Source organism: Carassius gibelio, chromosome B17, assembly GCF_023724105.1.
Source record: "Carassius gibelio isolate Cgi1373 ecotype wild population from Czech Republic chromosome B17, carGib1.2-hapl.c, whole genome shotgun sequence".
Taxonomy (NCBI): Eukaryota; Metazoa; Chordata; class Actinopteri; order Cypriniformes; family Cyprinidae; genus Carassius; species Carassius gibelio.
The window spans coordinates 17,283,695-17,303,974 of NC_068412.1; the positions used below are offsets into that span (position 1 = coordinate 17,283,695).

Sequence of the window (20,280 nt, forward strand, 5' to 3'; positions counted from 1 at the left end):
ACACTGCTCTAATGAATTTATAAGTAAAACAGTTAAAACAGCAGCTTCAAAGCTACACAACATTTCTCACTAGTGAGTTTATAACAACGCAGATGATAACTGCTGGTTATATATACTTTATATAATTGTGTATGTGACGAATAAAAGTCTTGAATCTTGATCTTGAATCTTGATGATGAACTAAAAAATGAAAGTTCCAATCTGAATTTCTGAATGATACTCTGAAAATGTATTTTAAGTTTTCGTTTGTTTTTTTGTCCATACAATTGGATTTCAGTGTTGTTTTGGACCCCATTGACAATCATTCTATCGCCAAATACAGTTAAAACATTCTTTAAAATATATTTTTCCACTGAAGAAAGAACATCATACAGGTATGGGATGTCATGACAGTGAGTAAATGCTGACAGAAATGACACTTCTGTATGAACTCTTAATTTAAATGCTGAGGGATAAAAAGATCTTAGATTAAACTATTGTTTTGCACTTCACCTGTATTCCTATTGAGGACCTTGGTGTTTTTAGGTACTCCTCTGCTTTGGACACCAGCACAGCTTTATCACAGGTCATTACTGAGCTATGGCTGTCTGTGGAGGGGTGTCTCTTTCCTGCCATCGCCATGGCAGCTGCTTCCATGGCAATAGTGACGGCCTTAGCGCTGTCCAAACTGTCAGTGGAGTTATAAAGCGCTCGACCCAAACTCAGACTCAATCCATCAGAACCCCAGATGCCTGTAAGAAAAGCATTAAGAGAAGCCGGTGTCATTTTAAGGACAAATAAGGACACACTGACTGAGGTTGTGAATAACGCAATGTTCAGGATTACGGAAATCTGTTTTAATCAACGGCACTTGAGACACAATGTTGATTACCACAAAAATGTATTTTGACCTGTCCCTACTTTTCTTTTAAAAACTGATTGCATTTTAACATGATTATAATATTAAGACAATTGCTCAGCCTCTGCTGTGTAAAGTTACATTTAAATTTACAGCTTTGTTGGCATTATAACATAAAGGATAAGTACCTAAAATGACTAAAACTACAACTTTACAGCTCAGACAGCTCTTTTTTTTTTTATGAAAACCAGGTATAAGTGAAATATTTGTTAGTGGTGATCAATGTGACACCACAAATGTAGTCGACTTAACTTAAGTATTGAATCAGGGATGTTCTATAATTGTTTTCATAGTCAGAAGTATATAATATTTAGTTTAAAGCAGTGTTATTATTGTTAACTACTAAATTAATTATAATTAACTGTTCATTTAGTTTTTTGTAATATAAATAAAGCTGAAATAAAATAGAAATATAACAGATGAAGACTTAAACTTGAAACATGTCGCTTTGGTAGCTAACCCTAATAAATAAGCACTAAAATGAGTTAAACTAAAACTGAAATAAAAATGAATTAAAGCTATAAAATTAAGATAAAATAAAAAAAAATGACAAAAACATAACAAAAATACTATAAGTACAAATTAAAACAAAAACATGAAAAAAGTGAATACAAAATATGAATAAGTACAATAATAGTTTAATTAATAAATATACAGTATAATTTATGTTACTATAATAACTCTGGTTTACATACCCCCTCTGGCCAGCTGTCCCTCGTGGTAGGCGTCCTGCGTGGACTCTGTGCTGCTCTGCGCTGTGATGGAGATGAGGGGTTTGGAGGTGGAACGAGGGGGCACTGGTGGAGGGGTCCTCTTATAGGTGGGTGTACTGGGTGTGTAGGTGACTGCTGTTAGACAGAGAGGGAGAGGTTTAGTGTCAAATATCTCTGGTAGAGGGACAAGTAGTGGAAACACTTGGTTTCCGATTACTCATACAAAATGAACAAACATGTCAAAAATGAGTTAAAAAATAAGTTTTCTATACAAACTTTCTCTTCATTAATAAAGGAGAAAGGGAGTGTGAAATAGTGACCTGATGTTCTTGTAAACAGATTGTGAAGCCTGCCATGCATTCTGATGAGCAAAAGGTTATCCACAGATCTCTTCCTGCTCTAATCCACACAGCTGGACCAGGCAGATAAATGCATGTGTCTTCTAATTTAGTGTACAATTTTCAAAAGTTTGAAGGTCACAATAATCAAAAGTGAAAAAAAGGATGATCTCTGTATGGGATCTATTATGGCATACAGTGAACCAAATGAAAGTACTAACTGTGTTTGCAATGCAGTATAGTTTTTGAGTAACATGTTGAAGTACTGAGGTCTAACAGTAAAAAGTAAATCTGAAAAAAAATCTGAAAGTCTAATTTCAGCCTGGAAAGAATAAGAAGGTTTGGGAAAAAAGAAATGCTATGGAATGAAAAAGAAAAACTATTTCAGATTCTACACTATTTCTAGGTCACTGATGAAATAAGTACATTTGTGGCATTGATCATGTGACTCTTTAGATGCTCTTGGTTCAATTGAAAAGTTTATGTGGCTTGAGTGTCACTGCCATTAAATTAAAAGAGGGAAATCCATGTACTAGGATATTTTCAAATTTTCCTCCAGTTGTCATAATAATAAATTAATAAATGCATAACAGAAGCATAAAAAGTAGTGTTCTCAGACTTTAAGACCCCACTGTATGTCTTAAGTTGAACCTTTCTAAACCACATCTGCTAGCTTTAAAACCTCACCGAAAGGTCATGTGAACAACTGAATCAGAAAGACTGATGGAACGAAAGAGAGATAAGGAGAGATTAAAAGAGAAAGATGGATCGTAACAGAGAGAGAGAGAGATTGAAGAGCCAAGAATGACCGAGAGAGGAGGAGAAGGAGTGAGCAGAGTGATTCAGCACTGGTACAAAAATAGATGTTATAGCCAAACAAATAATGAAACAGGGCCTCATAGCTCTCTCTGTGCTGCCTGTTTTATCAAATGAGCTGAAAGTGATGACACCATGCTTTCATCATTGCGAAGAGAGAAGTGAGGAAGGGGGAGAGACTTTGTGAGAGTGCATCACAATGACTAAACAAGAGGACATACTAGTGCTTACAGGGTGCAAAAGGATAGTGTTAAAGTTTATCATGATGCTTTGTTTTAAGTTGGCTGCACTCATTTTGCATTTATCCAATGTTCAAATAAAGTGCATAGTTAAGTACACAGTCTTTTTGTCTGATTTTCAAATACTTCATTTTTTCTTTAAATCAAAAGTTTGCAATGTTGTGATACACCTTGTAGTTGGTTGGTTTAGTTCATGGCTCATAACTAAAGGACTTCAGAAGACTTCAAAATTGAATGGGAAAAACTACTTCTGGAACCAACTAAGGCACTCTATTTTATCTTCATTCTAATCTTTGTCTTACATTTTTGTACGTTTTGTGCTTTGAGAATAAAATAAACATTACAGTAAGTGGTTTAGGTGAATTAATTAAGTTTTATAGTGTTAGTGTACAATACCAGAATATTATGTTAAATTCAGTGGTGCTGTGTTGTAGTAACAAAAAATACTGAAGAAGAGAAGAAAAGGAGAAAGAACATAGTTTTGCTGAGGTTTCCATTTCATCTGTTAAGATCTGTAAGGAGGCGGTAGAGGTGAAAGGGTCTAAGAAGTGTCAGAGAAGCGTAGAAGGGTCTGTCAGCACATTTCAATACACTGTCACCTGAAGAAACATTCTGCTAAGAGGTGGTGCTCAGAAATAAAACCAAATACCATGAAACAGGCATTAATGACTAGTTATGAAGGAACATACGGTATTTGATTATTTTAATGTAGGTACTGGAACATGAATTAAAGCTATAATTTACCTGGTGGTTGCTGGGAAGGACGGTCCACACTGCCTGAAGAAGGGAGATGGAACTGAATTCCTATAAGCAAGCATACGCATAAACGTTTTGAAGCCAGACCACACACACACACACACACACCACCACACGTCATTCTGAGTTCAGTACAGATACACTAAAGTTAAATTTTGCATTATGGGTTTGGGTACAAGTAGTCACAAGTTTACAGTTCCAAAATAAAATAAGTATAGAAACACCGGATGAAAAGTGATCATGCTTTTAAACAAACTAAAAACATAATTATTCTTCCACTGTGTATTTAAGAGACCACATACAGTACCACAGAAGAAGAAAAAAAAACACTAAAACAGTATAAAAAAAAAAAAAGAAAAGTCACTTCAACCTGAACTAAATCACTGACTTTGAAATTCAAAAAGCTAATGCCAAAACTGCACGCTGCAATCTCTTGAAAACTACACATTAGGTCCGTGCTGCTTCGCAGAACCTTCTGATCAGCTTGTGCTACTATGTAATGTCACACTTGATTATTTGCAAAGACATCCCAAGTGTTACTGCTTCTGGCAATTTGCTCAGCTATGAATTTGATCTACCTGTAGGGGCCTACAAAAGGAAATTTATATTATTATAGGAAATTATTATAGCAGATTATATGCAGCTCACCAGTACATAGAAAACAAAAGGATGCGTACTTGTGTGTGTGAAGAGAAATGAGAAGAGAAAGGTATTGTAGCTTAGAACAAAGTGCTTACAAACACTCCTGGTTCAGAGACCACCATACAATGCTCTACAACAGTTGAAATGCTGATGTAAAACAACTTATTTTATTATTTCATGAAATTAATAACATTCACTTAAGTTACAGTTCATCATGATTGCAGACATTTAAGATGCTCTCAGAAAAATCAACAATCAGCTGACGGAAGTGAAGATAACAGAGATAAAGAGGCTTATTTTCACATTATTTTTCAGGCTTTAGATCTCTGTGGCTAATATTTGAAATCTTATAGTCAAAGTGCTTCCATTCTGAAGCCATTAAGAAAAAAGAAAAGAAAATCACAGTGAAACAAAACAATATTGAGGCTTGGTGGTTAAACGCCCACATTCATGAGCCAGACAAGGCACACAATGTACAAGCAGCCAATGGAAATATACAGTTCCAGGAAACCCCTCCGCCCAGAGAAACACTGCTTTTACTACACTTTTACATGACCCATAAGGCTCTGTCAGGTATCTCCTGCTCACTGAAATGATTAGCAATGACTCATTATAGTGGGGGTGGGACCAGTGAGAATCTAATGTGTTTCTTTGTTTTGCTACAGTTAGTTTTGTCCTGCACTTTAAGCACCTGTGGGTCTGCTCTAGATATACATGTAAAACCCACTTTTATTACTCAAGAAATAGCTCTCCAGCACAGCAGAGGGCAATGTGTGGACAATGCTGTAAAATAAGGCCTGAGAGCTCTGTTATGAATAAAGGAAGACCTGTTAGCAATGGCTAAATCCCAATACGCATGCTAGTCACGTGAGATAAGGGTTCCTCAAATCACACTAAGTGAAAACAGTATGTCAACAATGCATACTATTTCAAGGGAATGTTCATAATATACATCAGTCTGTGCTTTTTAGGTCAATGAATTCCACAGCCTTTGGAGCTACATGAGAATATCATGGTCATTGGTTGTAATGGCTCTCTAATGCTGCAATAAGACCATTTTATGACTATACATACAGTAGTAGAGGCATGCGAACTGGGAATTAGCCAAGATTTCCATCCTAAAACTAGATATTTACAGATTAAAGATACGTTGCCAGGTTTCATTTCTAGGGGAAACACATTTAAAGTCTTTAAAAGCTTTTAAAACTAACCAATGTTTGCACTGTTCTCAAAACTCACTGTTAAGTGTCTGTCAGTTGGTCGGCTGACTAAAAAAACAAAAAAACAAAAAGTGTGTTCTGAAATTCCAGGTTTAAAATAAATAGACAAGAACACATATCTAATTATAATTAGATACATTAGCTACAACCACTTGATAAAAAATACATTCACTGCTAATAATAATGTAAACTTGCAATGTCAACTACATTAACTACTTAAGGAACTACTTTATTTTTAGTATGACTCTGTCATACCAATTAGATGTAAACTGTAGACAACAATTAAAATATCATTAATGTATCTGATTTCAACATTTTCTCTGTTTGTCAGATACAAGGCTATGGCACTGCATTTCTCGATACATACCGAATTTGTCCCAGGACCACAAAACGCTGGGTTATATTTTTAACAATAGCCAAAAAAACATTGTATGGGTCAAAATTATAAATTTTTCTTTTATGTAAAAAATCATTAGTATATAAAGTAAAGATCATGTTACGTGAAGATATTTTGTAAATTTCCTACTGTAAATATATCAAAACATAATTTTTTGATTAGTAATATGCATTGCTAAGAATTAATCTGGACAATTTCAACGGCGATTTTCTCAGTATTTCGATTTTTTTGCCCCATGAGATTCCAGCCAAATATTGTCCGATCTTGATAAAACATACGTCAATGGAAAGCTTATTTATTCAACTATCAGATTATATATAAATCTCAATTTCGAATTTACACTTAAGACTGGTTTTGTGGTCCAGGGTCACAAATCATCAACTTTTAGAGATAGCCAGAGTGTTTTCTTTAGTACCCTGATATTTGGTATAGTATGTACAATTATGTACAATGTGGATAATAATACATACAGACTGCTGAGTTTACATCAACTAACTTCAGTAACCCACCTAACACAAATTAACTGGCATCTCATTTTAAAGATGGGGAGCTCTCATAGTGGTTAATGAGAGTTGTGCGTGTAACATGAATTTTTGCAGGAAAAAACACAGTAATCAAAATCACAGTATACAATAGTCTATACATGTACAATAATATAGGGATTCAGTGGTGAATATATTATATGTGGCCATTAAGGATTATATCAACAGTATCTTGTATGTCATTTATAATAATACGTGTGGATTTGCAAGATAAGTATGGATTTTTAAGTGTAAATGATCGATCTTGTTTAATAGGTTACGTTAACTGTACAAATAGTGGCCAGACACCTCAATGTCCAAGTTTCCACCACCGGTTTTAATTCCTAAACCACTGCAATTTTGTGGCCAGAAGATCTATATCCCATGTTTAAACAAGCTTCAAAATGACCCACATGCTCAGTGCTCAGTGCTTCAAACCTCTATAACCAAATTTCTTCTATTTAAGTCATCTCTAAAAATATCCATTTAATATTAATATCTGATATATTTCCATATATGAATATACCCAGAAAAATATCACATTCAATATTTTCATCCCATATCCCAACAGATCTGAATAAGATTTGAGCAAAAAAGGAGAAAAAGAAACAGCAGTCACTTCACAGAGTATTGTAACATAGCCGTTGTGTCTTTGAATTTTCACAGTACTAAATTTTCCTCCACTTTTTACAGTGAGACTTTGGCTCTGTAGACATTGAGTCAAATGGAATACAGGATTCCATCATTCACACCAGGGAAACAACCATTACATTACACTCAGAGAAAAAAGATGATCAAAATCCCTACAATGTATCCAGGCGATATGCAGTTGTTTCAGGTAGTCTTTGGCCAACCTCCAGTTCATAGTCTGACTTGTTCCATCTGAAACAGGTTTCTCCCTACCACCCACTCTCAGAGAGCATGACCAAAGTACACATTTCTGGTTGATCCGAGACCAGTTCGTACAGAGATTTATTTTACGGTTTACTCGGTAGTTTCTAAAGTTCATTAGAGAGAATGTCTTGACTGGAAGTCTTAGTTCTCTGCCTAAAAAGAGTCGCAGTATTTACTAAAATACATTTGAGTCTCTCTTAAGCCAGAGAGTGTCCCTAGAGAGGAGTGGAGTTCAAGGTGACTCACCAGTTTTGCAGTGTAAATAGGTGCTGAATGTCTGAAGTACACTAATGCAGTGCCATTGCTGTCATCAGATGTCATCAGACTCCTTTTAGCTACAACCTCTCTCATAACCTCATCCATGCCTCAAATGTAACAATCTCTTACCCCCTTTCCCACTCTCTACTTCTCATTCTCTCTCATATAATCACGCACACACCATGGAGAGACACAAACCTGTAAACATCTTGCTACATAACCTAACAGTCTTGTATTCCGCCTGTAAATATTACATATGATTATCTATTGCACACCCCGTGTAGCGTCATGCACTTTTCGGAGAATTCAGAGTGAGAGTGACATATAGGACATCTCTGAATTGTTTGAGTATTTCTTGTGGTAAATTTCCATACTGGCACTCCGTGACATCGGCTGCCGTCTGCGTGCTTTCCGCTGCCACCGAATCCACAGGAAATCCCTCCCGGATAGTGAATGAGAAGGGCTGCTAATGGCTGCTGTTCCCTTTGGTGACCCATTATCACTTGTTTCACTTTTAGATACATCTAAAGCTGACTGGAGCTCCAACAGGGATAGATTGAAGGGATGCACATTCGCTGGGTCTATGGTAGCAAGTCCAGGTGGGTTCAGCTCCTGTAACATTGGTTCATCTATGCTAGTAACTTCAGGATCGAAGGTATCTGACTCAACTGAGCACAGAATGGCAGAGAAGAGAGTCTCAGACTCCAGGGGAGATGAGTCCACAGTGTCTGGCTGGATTGGGAAATTTATAATGGGTGCAGAAGAACCTACATTCTGCCCATTATCTTCTTCAGAGTAGAACTCTGGGACATTCATAGCACTACCTTCTTCTGCACATCCCATGAATGTTTCCCTTTTTGACCATAAAACAAGAGCCCGAGTGTCTAGTTCATGTGCAGCTGGCTTTTGACAAGTAGGAAAATTAGGTTCAGGGCTTGCTGGGTTTGATATGTCAGATTCTGTTCGGGATTCAGGCTCAGGAGTGGCTGGTTGAAGATAAATAGTGTCCAGTAGTTCTGGAAGGGGTGGTTCTTGTACTGTGGCTTCGAAGGAACACTCATACACAGATTCTGGGGTGGGAGGGTTTGGCAGGGCTAAATCTACAGCACATGGGCTTTGAGAGCCAGAAACATTGAGCTCAAGAGATTCTAAACTTGGCCACTTTAAGTCTTGAAGATTCATAGAATCCGGGGTCACTGGACTCAGAACAAAGGAGTCCATTTCTAGTGATGTGAAGTCCAAAGGTTCTTCGTCTGTATGACTCAGCAACAAGGGCTGCATGGATTCTAGAACCGACTGTTCCTGTGTAGTCATGCTACCATGGTCCGGTGTATATGTACCAAGTTGTTCCAGAGATTCTTGAGAGAGACGATCAAGAGGTTCTAGGGGGGGAGAGCCAGTATCATCTGGATCCAGTTTAGGCCACTGCAAACTGGCCAGGTTCACTAGCTCTACATTAGTGAAGTCTAAAACAACTGATTCCACATGCTCAGGAGTGGATGACTTCGTAAAGCAATATGGTTCCACCTCTGGCACTGGTTCTGGTGGATCTGGAGGAGTCATGGAGTCTGAATCTAGATCAGGCCAACAAAGTGATGCCACATCAACAGGATCTGGAGGGGTAAGATTTGCAAAAGTAGGATCATCAATGTCTGCTAATTCCGAATTGGGGTCAGTTTGAAAAAATGGTGAGGAGGCTGAGACCTGTAGGACATTTTTATCTGTGGGTTCTGAGGAAGACATGGATAAAACATTGGGATCAACCGGGGAGGGGCAGTTAACCGCTGCGTCCGCTGTGTTCTGTCGCACCAGGGTCTTGCTTCCTGCCTGCGTGCTGACCGACACCTGAGGAGCAGCTGTCTGGGTTTCCCTCACCCAGTTCGGTGACCAGGTGCTGTAATGTTGTGTAAAGGTGGAAAAGTTCCTGTTAAAAGCTCTGAGCTCTGTGCACAGATCCTTCCTGAGCTCAGCTAACTCTTTACGCATGGCTGACACATCCTCCCTCCACTGCTGGCTGATGGCCAGGGCCAGATCCGCTGTCTCCTGGACACTTGACTGAACAGGCCGTGGCCTGATGGGCGCGTTCGTTTTCAGCGGGGGTAACGAGGGAGTCGTGGTAGGTGAGCTATCATCATAAAGGGTGCTGGATTCATCTCTTCTCCCACGGAGCCCCGCATTCCTACGGGCCATGGAGGTTAAGTCTGGCCCCTCGCTGGGAAAATTGTCCTCATTAAGCAAACCAGTGCCTTCCAGCACATCATTTCCCTCTGGAAGAAAAATATAAAAATGCGAGTGTATATAATGTGCCCAGTGGTGAGGCCAGCTGGGGATTTGTGCTGTTTGCAGGCTCAATTTCGAGTTCAACCAAACATGTGTGAGCCAAAATAAGTTTTAGGCCAGATCAGAGTTAAATCTTTTTTGTGTGTGAACTATGTTATCACACAGGTCAGATGAAAACATTAATAATTCATTGAAGGAATATAGGGATTAATTATTTAAGGGGAAGACATTCAGAGTAGTACGTACACGCAAAGGGCTTTGTAAAATCTTACAAATTGTTTTGAGTTTTGCTCAGGATGCAACAAACGCAATCTTGGCTCCCTGTGCTTTAGGTGATGGGAGCTAGTTATTTTGAGTTATTGTGATCACACTAGCAAAAAGATCCCATTTTGACTCACAGCTTTTTTTTTCTCTGTTATTACTCTGCCTTCTCACTCCATCCTTTATTTGCATATATTCATCTCTCAAAGCACAAAACAGGGAACTGAAGCCTGAGGACACCTGCAGGGTATAATAACAACGGCATCTCATAGAGCATTATCAGGTCCCTCTGACAGAGCAGGTCTGTGCTTTGTGCCTTGAAAGGAGGCAATTGCGAGCAAAAGCTTTCAGTCTCTTTTTTGAGTGTGTATGTGTCTCAGCAAAGCAGGTATGAACCCTATTGAACATGAGCGGTCCATTTTGACCCATCACTGACCAGGTCTTTACTGGGGGAATCAGTTCAACCGGTACCTCGGCACACAAACAAAAAATTAGCTCATTACTTTAGCAAAAGTTTAACACATGCAGTTATTATGATCAGTGATTCTTTGAAATATTCTTTGCCCAGTCACTGTTGCACAATATATGGGACTTACTATAATGGATTTAGGCATATCAAGCTCAAAATCAAGTGTTTTTAAAGAGACTCCCTTTGTGAGAAAGCCAATATTGCTCGTCATTCTGCAAGCATATTTCAGTGAGAAGGCAGTGCAAAAAATGCCAGAGCATATTTACTCTCTATCTTTGTCTGTCTAACTCCCGATTTTTGGCCTTGATTCACACGTGTCCAGAGACTGGACTCTGATGTTCTTAATTACATTTATTTAAGTGGCCTGTTTCACCACTGACCCTTAAACAGTCGGAAAACTCAAAATGCTCACGCACGGCTTCAGTTGCGGACCCTGTGGGAGAGAGAACTCAAAACTGATACGTTTAAAACCAGCTTCACGCCCAGAAGAAAAAGAGAGAGAGGGAGAGAGAGAGAGATTGAGACTAGGAGATGTGGAAGAGTGAGAAACAGAAAGCCCACAGAGTGACAATCATCCGACTGAGAAACATTTTGGGATCGCAATACACACCACCTCATGTCTCCATCATTGCTTTTCACCCCCTCCCTGTCTGTTAGCCAAGAGTCAACTGAGGCAGAAAATAGGACAAGGTAGAGATCCAAATTGAAAATCTTGAGAGACAAAACACACAGTGGAAGAATAAAAAGGTCATATCTTAATTTGGATACAATAAAAAAATAAAAAAATGGATTTGTCACTTTTCACCATGTTATTGTTTGCCACAAAATTTGGGGATTGAATTCAATAGGGTTCATATTCTTATGCTCTGAGGCACACCAGCACTTACCTGGGTTATGAAGCCGTACACAAATCAATCACTCGACTGTAAGCAGTTCACATGCAAGCATGCCATGCTACACATAATACAATGCATTCATTCAAAATAATCATCTTGATGAACAGCTTTGCCTCTCATCTGAATTTAATTTACAAATCCTTGAATCTTTAACTCTTCCAGAGGATTCAGCATCTACGCTCTCAACAATTAAGTCATGCAAATCTTAAACACTAAACTAAGCGTTCTGGCATTTTGTTTTTTAAATTGCATATTCATCATTTAAAAGTTCACAAAACTGACTTAGTTATGCACTAAAGCCTTGAGGATTAGAATCAAACTATGCGTATCCCATGAGGATATTGTAGCATTAAATGAATATTTGCACCAAAAGAGAGTAAAAATTGGCTTTGACAAGGAAGTAAAATGGAATTGATTGCCAGTTGGCTATTAACTTCAATAGGATGTGCAAGGTAAACTGTAAATAGCCAAATAATCTTTTTTTCTTCACCACCTCCCAGCCAAGAGACATTCTGAATAATGCAAATTTCCAAAAAACTGTTTCAAGGCTGGTAGGAGATATATATTCTCTAGTTTATTTGGCATGGACACCTGTGCTTAATTAAGGCTTGGAGGCAAACATAAGTCAGTTTTAATGAAAACAGTAAGAAAGTTCTCAGGAATCCTTCTGCAACTTCTATTCTGAGACAAACACAAGCTGAGACCAGACACAGATGTGCATGGTTATTGACAAGGAAAGCCCACTTACCTGTGGTGGACCTGATGGTGGAGGTGACAGTGGACGATGTCATGGAGGGGACGCAGTCATCGTCCTGTGAGAATCCGGCCTGGATGGCTCGTAGGTAACTGTGGCTGCGGGTTCTAAAGCAGCCCGGCAGGTCCAAAGCATCCATGGCCTGAGACTCTACCTCGCTGAACACGGATTCACACACCGACTCAAACTGGCCATTAACCTCGGTCTCGCTCACCTGCAGAACCAGAAAAACCAAGACAATATATATCACAGCATGTTTCGTCCAACCAAACTCCCTTCTTTATTCCTCACTCTGTTTTCTTCTATTTTCTGGGGTTTATTTGCTGTTTGGCCTATATTTCTCCCTCGGTCCCAGTGTGCAGTCTAATCTTATCTACACAGGATTGTACACGAGATAAAAATCACGTCATGGTCACGGCAGAATCTCTGCGGATCAAACACCAAGTCTTCCTGCACGAGTCTGAGGAAATGAAATGCTTTCGTCGAATCCTTCCCATTCCTTAGCAATACCTTCTTAAATCGCTTCGAAAAATCTGAGATGAGCATCTCTGTGATAAAGCGATATCTGTCTAGTCAAGCTGAACTTGTCTGATAGGATTCTTATTACCCATCAGATTCCCATTTAGCAATCTCTAAAATCCGAGATTGCCATCGTGTTCCATTGAGAGGGAATTATCCTCTAATGACCACAGCAAGCCACTGATGCCGCTTAGAAAGCGAGAAGGGGTGCATGTGCAAAATGGGGGTATGGGTAATGAAATCCATGCTGTAGGACCTCAAGCCAAATCAATAAAACCTTTATCACTTCACTTTAAGAGAGAGATTTAGATGTTAGAGGCTGATAAATCAGACAATTTAAAAACAGACAAACACAACCACATTATATATAAATGGCCTTAAATCCTCTGTATGTGTTGTGGTTTTTGGCGCTGTGATGCTAAAAAACCCTGGATTACCTTGAGCTTTGAGAAGCCGGGCAGATGTGACTCTCACCTGGCTGACCTGGCTGACGCAGCTGGCCTGGCTCAGGGTGCTGACCGCTCTCATGTAGCTCTGGTTCCTGGAGCGGAACTTCGGCGAGTTGTAGTTGGGAGATGGTTCCAGTGTGATGCTGGGATGGATTTCCCTAGAGGTATGAAGATGGTAGCTTTGACTATGTAGTAAAAAATGCAGTGAAGACAACAATGAAAGGAAAGAAAGGTAATAAGAGAGAAGAAAGACATATATGAATATTATCTATGTATCTATAAATGGAAGTCAGTTTCCGCCACTGAATTATTTTTTATTTTTAAAAAAAAGGTAATTGCAACTATTTATATCACAATAATGACTTTTCATAATTGCTAGTTTACATCTCATAATTCTGACTTTTTTTCTCGGAATTGTGAGTCATAAAGTAAAAACTGTAACATTTGTTAAATCATGTATTCATTTCCTTCACAGCCCTACTCTCTTACTCTTTCTCTAGATTTATCAATGCAACCTAAAAATGGCATTTCGATTGGTTGTGCTAAAGCATCCAATCAATGCGGGAAAATGAAGCACGGTTCAAATTAGAGGCTACTTAACGAGCCACTGTGCTTGTGCATTCAATACATCCAAGAAATACAACACAGGACTCCACAAAAAAGAAAGAGGGAGGAAAGAATGGAAAGTATCAGAGAAAGAAAAATAATAATGCAGTTTAACAAGTCATTCTTCAGAATGATCCTTGAAGAGCTATTAGATTCTGAATATTATAACAAGGGGAGTGACTAGGAGATTATGAGAATTAGATGTCTTTTACTTTCTATTCATGCAACAAAGTCTAAAGGTGTATTGTCTGTATCGTATTCACCTTAAATCTGCAGTGATATTGGTGAGGTATTTGACCATGTCCCGGCTTGACTTGTCCAAACGGTACGAGCTGTGAACAGAAATTAGATAATCTTTTAGGATCAAGAGAATGATTGAAAAACTTTCATTTGTTAACACATGAGTTAAATCACATCTGTAATGAATCTGTAATGAATTCATGTGTAAAGCCAAAAACTGCAAATTAATTTTTTACAAACTTTAAGAACAATATACACACTTATCAAATGAAACTAAAAATAAACTAAATAAAAGACTGTCTCTAACCTCTTCTTCTTCTATAGAAATAAAATCCTCTATAAAATAAGTGAATAAAGCATGTTACACATAATGTATGCAACTGACTTATTATGTCTAATAATAATATCACATAACACAAATTTTACTCATTTGAAAATCTTTACACATTAAAAAAATATTCTCAATATTAATATGCATTTAACATCTTTTAATACAGGTGCATTAACTACAGGTGCAGCTATGTTGGAAAGAATGTCTGATTAAAAAGTTAGTAACACAGTTTCAAACTCTGGTCATGTCTATTGGAGTTTGGGATTAGTTGGATAATCTTTCCTAGAGAATTCACACTGCAGCTAGTCCCCTCTAGGAATATAATCACACTTTCTCCCACTCTCTCTCAACACAAGCCTCTTGAGATCTGCAGAAATGTGCACACAAACACATTCCTGAACACTTTTCTGCTGTAAGATTCTGCTGGGCAAGTAAGAAACAGACCACCCAGGCACAGCTCAAAGAATTACCATTCAGCTATCGTTTCTATATCGTTGCAGAAGAGCCAACAGACAAAAAAACCAAGGCTTGTTCTAATCTGAGATCTTAGGAAGAAAACATGATTGGAGTGTTTGGTGATGAAGTCGCAGAGTGTGACGAGACTCTTCAGGAAACAGGGACAGATTTGATGCTGCTGTTGGTGATTCTTGAGCTCTGAGCTCTAAAAATCAATACAGTCAATGTGTCTCCCTCGGTTTGCACGGTGTGCATCCTTCTCTGCTGCTGCGGGGAAGATTTAAGGCTCTGCCTCATGCTGTAACTACAATACATTCAGAGCCTGCAGAGGGCAGATGTTCAGCATGTGTAAGCTCATCACTGCAGGGAGCTTCATTAGAGCTGTATCATGTATTAAGTTGAAATCTTTTCAAAATAGTGAGGAAAAATGTGGCTTTTTGGTGCATTAATTTGCCAACACAAAGAACACAAAGAAGGCAATTAAATGACTTTTTCTCAATATCCTCAGCAGGTTGTTAAAAATCTAAGCACATTACCAATATACGAAGATATCACAAAGAACTCTAAAGCAGTTATGAGTGGCTTGCACTCCTGTCCTGGTGCCATTAAAATGTGTGGGTGGTCCACACTACTGCACTATGCAGTGCTGTACTGAACTGATGATCTTTAATAGCCCTGATTGGTGATGAGCCCCTCTGAAGGTCAGCGTATCTCATCATTCTGTGGAGCTGCTGCTGGCTGTGTGTCATCAGCACCCTTTTGCAGTCTTCTTCTCACTGTATATTCTCAGAGGATTTCCATCAGTGGGCCTGGGCCATGCAGAGATAAATGAGGCTGTCTTGAGTGATCAGCCTGCATGCACTCTAAAAGCTTACCATGCTTTGATATGTTGTCACTGCATCACAACGCCCCCTGCCCTGCCAAGTCCGCACTGTTCAGAAAGTACTGCTGTTCTCTCCTTAGCACAAAATGTAACATCGATCTCTGTTCCAAAAGTAAGGCTACATTTTTTACCACTACATAATGCAGAATTTATAATAATTTTATAATTATAATAATTTTTTAACAAAATTCATATATTTTTGGAAACGGTTATAGATTTATTTCCCTTTTTTTATTTTTATTTTTATTTTTTTGTGGTAATTAAAAAAATCAGTGTCCTTTCTGATTACTGTTACCTATCTATCTATCTCAGTCAGTATCACTATCATGTCAGTAATCTTTAAACAGCAAGGGCAAGCATAAATGTTTAAGCATTCATCACACAAGATGGAAGAGCCACAAGAGCATATTTAGGCAGATTACTGGCCTACAACATCATCCTGCACATGTCGTTTGGAGATGATCAGATGGCCTGTTTGAATCTTTAGCTTGTCTTCTCAAGTCTGATTTTCATAACAGAAGGCAACGGTGGGTGACCCATTTCCTCTAGATTTAATAGCTCGATTTGGATAGACAAAAAGTGTCAGAACATGGCCCAACATTTGGTTTGGATTGTGTGCAGAACCATCTCAAGAGTGGCTGCTGGGACATGGACAACATTGATTCTCCAAAGGAGAATAACATGCTAGCTCTGAAAAAAAAAAACCCAGATTAAATCAATCTTTGTATTTGAAACCCTAAAATGACATTTGAAAGTGTAAAATGACAAGAGAAAAAGTAAATGAAATAAAATAATAGGAATGTAAATGCTGTTTATATGGCTATTGTAACATTTTCTTCAGTAGAGATGCATTTCAGCATGTTTTAACATAAATCAAATATATTATCAATAACTTTTTGTAATGTGGTTAAATAATTAACTCCTAAAGACAGTCAATGATGTGTTGAACCCTTTCTTAAAGTAACAGCACAAACAAACAAAAATAGCTTTGCTACTGTATAATGCATGAGATCTACTTTTGTTAAGTAGAAAAAGTTAAAAAAAGTAATATATATATATATATATATATATATATATATATATATATATATATATATATATATATATATACATATAATTTTTTTTTATATTTAAGTGATTTTCACCCTCAGGCCATAAAAATGCTTCATCCGCTGAAAAAAATCCCCTGTTGTCCTCTCACATCAAAATCCACAGATATTTGTATAGAACTGTTTTGGACTGTTTTCAGTTATTAGGGTGTTTGATCTGTGCATATTTCTATTCTGATTCAGGCAAAACAAACTTTTTCACTGTAGAAAGCAATATTATAGATTGAGGACTTGTATTTTAGATGGAAACAAAGAATTGATGTTCGTCTTGATTGATTTGTTTAAATTATCATCAACTGATGATTTACTAGATTATTTTGATGTTTTTATGAGCTGTTCGGACTCTCATTTTGACAGGACCCATTCACTGCAGATGATCCATTGTCGAGCAAGTGATTTAATGCTAAAAGTCTCCAAAAATATTTCAATGGATGGCCTGAGGGTGATTTTTGGGAAAATTATTTCTTTGGAGGCCTGAATGCTAAGCTAACTTAGACTCTAGCTAGACATAATGGGACGCATCTTCTTGTGGAATGCCTGCCGCCTTACAATCTTAATACTGTATAAATATACCTTTTCATAATAAGCAGTGAATGCACTGGTCCATGCACCTACTCCGGGGAAGAGCTCATTTGATGTGCTACACTCTCTTTCATTAGATGTACTTTGAGAGAGGCAGTCTTGCCAAATTTATAACATCATGTTTCAGAGCTTTGCATAATGGTGTACAGCCCCTGTAATACAGAGCAGAAAATAATCCTCACGTCTGGGAGAGAACAAAGGCACCAGGTGGTATTGTGCGAGAGAGCGGGTGCAGTGTAACAAGAATATCCCAAAATTCAATGCTGCCTCAAGATGGAACAATATCTGGAATGTTTACAAAGACTGGGAGAAAATGTACAAAAGTTTCATCTTTAAAAGTGAAACAAAATGAACGCAACTTCTTTGTTGCGGGTATTACTAAATGTTAAGCCTTTTTATGTGGCATATTTAGCATTAGGCATTCAATATTCAATGCATGACATGACCAGCAGACTGTAGAAGGCTCTTGCCTTAGTCATACAGTAGATGTCTGACTCACAGGTCACTTTCTATAACAAACAGCATTGCTTTTTGATATGAAGACGCAGATGCAGTAAGTTCAGTTATGGCAGGAGTCGGTGTGTATTCAATCACTTTCAGCAGCTTGTCTGTAAGATTATACAGTATGTGTGTTTGTCATCTTAATTGCTTCAATTTTTTCTACTCAAATTTACCGGTATAGCTAAACGGCAGTTTCAAACGGTAAACCAGGGCGTCCCATTTTCATAGCAAGAGAGTCTATAATGCACAATCTGTGTTGTGACTGCAGATGTTTCATGATGGCTTGTAACGAGATCAAAAATCAATTTGCATATTCAACAAAAAGTCACAGAAATTGGGCCTCTGTGATTGTGGATAAATAACCGGTTAATGATTGCATGCCTGTTTTCTACTTTTTGATTTGGTGCATTAATCACGGCAACCTCTGATTAGATGCGGCTTCTGATGACAGTCACTGGCTAATTAAAAATCCTACCTCTGGTCTGAAAGTTGTCTTTGCAGCACGGATTTGACGAGAGCGTCAGGTCGCACACTTTTCTGTGGGGAGTTTTTAGGGCTGCCGTCGGAGTCTCCGCTGTCCTGATCACCCATGGCTTTAACGTAACTGCTGCTCCTCATCCTTCTGCACGGGATCTCCTCATCTCTCCCTCCCCATTCATCCTGGGGGACCTGTATGTTCATAAATTGTGATCTCATATAATGGGTATATATTACAGCACAGACACACCTTCCACACATGCCTTTATATATACTGTACTGTCACAAAATATGCTGAAAAGAGGGATAAGAATAACAGAATTGACTCTTCGCAAAGACCCACTCTCCTTCGTTACTGCTGCTAAATTGTATGTTAACATGAGAAAGTTTCTTGTTTCACCTGAGGAAAGATGTCAATAAACACAATTTTTCAAGTTCAAGTCCACAGACATTAATTTACTTTCCTGTCGGGTTTCTTTGTCAGACATGAATGGCAGATTTGGTGTTATGATTGGTCACATGGCCTGTCAATCAAACTCCCTGCTAATTGTTAGCATGCTGATGTCCTCACCAACTGTAATGTATGACAGCTTTTCCTGCAGTTTTCATGATTATGAAATAGTTTACATAATAAAATGAAATAGCACACAACTATTATAGATGAAGTGTTATACCGCATATAAACAACCTCATTCCATGTTCATATCTTTTACACAAACAGAAGTGTTGACTACATTTATCAAGTTTATTCATTCAACCCTGTTATCCAAAAAAAAAAAAACCATCAAGCCTACATATATGTATTTTAATTTAGTAAATATATTATATCAATTAACATAAAACATAATTTGTTCCTAGTGGCCACTAGAAGCCATTTTGTAAGCCATTTACTCATGTGGGCTATTATTTATTTATGAATGTAATGCTTATTACAGTACCTGTTGAGGTTGGCGAACACTTGGGCGTGTTCAGTGGCATTTTTGGTAACACTTTAGAATAAGGTTCCATTAGTTAATGTTAGTTTATGTATTAATTAACATGAACAAACAATGAATAATACATTTATTACTGTATTTATTCATCTTCGTTAATGTTAGTTAATGAAAATACAGTTATTCATTGTTAGTTCATGGTAATTCACAGTGCATTAACTAATGTTAACAAGCACAACTTTTGATTTAAATAATGCATTAGTAAATGTTGAAATTAACATGAACTAAGACTTATAAATGCTGTAGAAGGATTGTTCTTGCTTAGTTCATGTTAACGAAAGTAGTTAACTAACATTAACTAATGGAACCTTATTCTAAAGTGTTACCGCATTTTTTCCTGATAACACCAAAAAAAAAATGTAAATACTTTGTCATTTTTGGTCGTACTGTTAAGAGTAAGACACCATTCGAAACTTTAACAGTCTACTTTTAAAATGCAGTTGGAGATCCCACAACACTGAAAATAAGTTTCAGGCCTTTTTTTTTCAACGATTTCTTGAAAAGTGCTAGAAGAGTAGGTTTAGGATCTGACTAAGTGAAAAAGAAAGCTTTTCTTTAAGTGAAGAGTTAAAAAACTTCCTTAGTAGGTATGTCTGTTTACTAAGCAGTCAGCAAGACCAAGAAAATAAGAACAGCGTATGCAGGAAATGGCTGGATGCTCATTAAAACAGACTCCTCAACACAATTCATTGCCAACACCGCTGACACGGTGACATTGTCACGACTGTTATCCATCACCTATCCCAGCTGGCATTTACTTCCTGGCACTTTCCCCAAGAACAT

The 20,280-nt window shown here is 37.8% G+C and overlaps 1 protein-coding gene across 4 annotated transcripts in view; it reads right to left on the reverse strand.

Annotated features, from left to right (window-relative positions):
* Positions 1 to 20,280, reverse strand: part of LOC127976630 (disks large-associated protein 2-like) — a 102,857-nt gene that overhangs the window by 16,240 nt on the left and 66,337 nt on the right. For 3 of the 4 annotated variants that reach the window (XM_052581206.1, XM_052581205.1, XM_052581203.1), the window contains 7 exons: positions 18,504 to 18,697; positions 14,190 to 14,258; positions 13,346 to 13,505; positions 12,347 to 12,566; positions 3,749 to 3,808; positions 1,594 to 1,746; positions 493 to 731 (listed from right to left, as the gene is read on the reverse strand). In XM_052581206.1, the coding sequence (XP_052437166.1) occupies positions 493 to 731; positions 1,594 to 1,746; positions 3,749 to 3,808; positions 12,347 to 12,566; positions 13,346 to 13,505; positions 14,190 to 14,258; positions 18,504 to 18,697 (1,095 nt within the window). The remainder of the gene's footprint in view (positions 1 to 492; positions 732 to 1,593; positions 1,747 to 3,748; positions 3,809 to 12,346; positions 12,567 to 13,345; positions 13,506 to 14,189; positions 14,259 to 18,503; positions 18,698 to 20,280) is intronic. The other variant, XM_052581204.1, reaches the window with a different exon arrangement.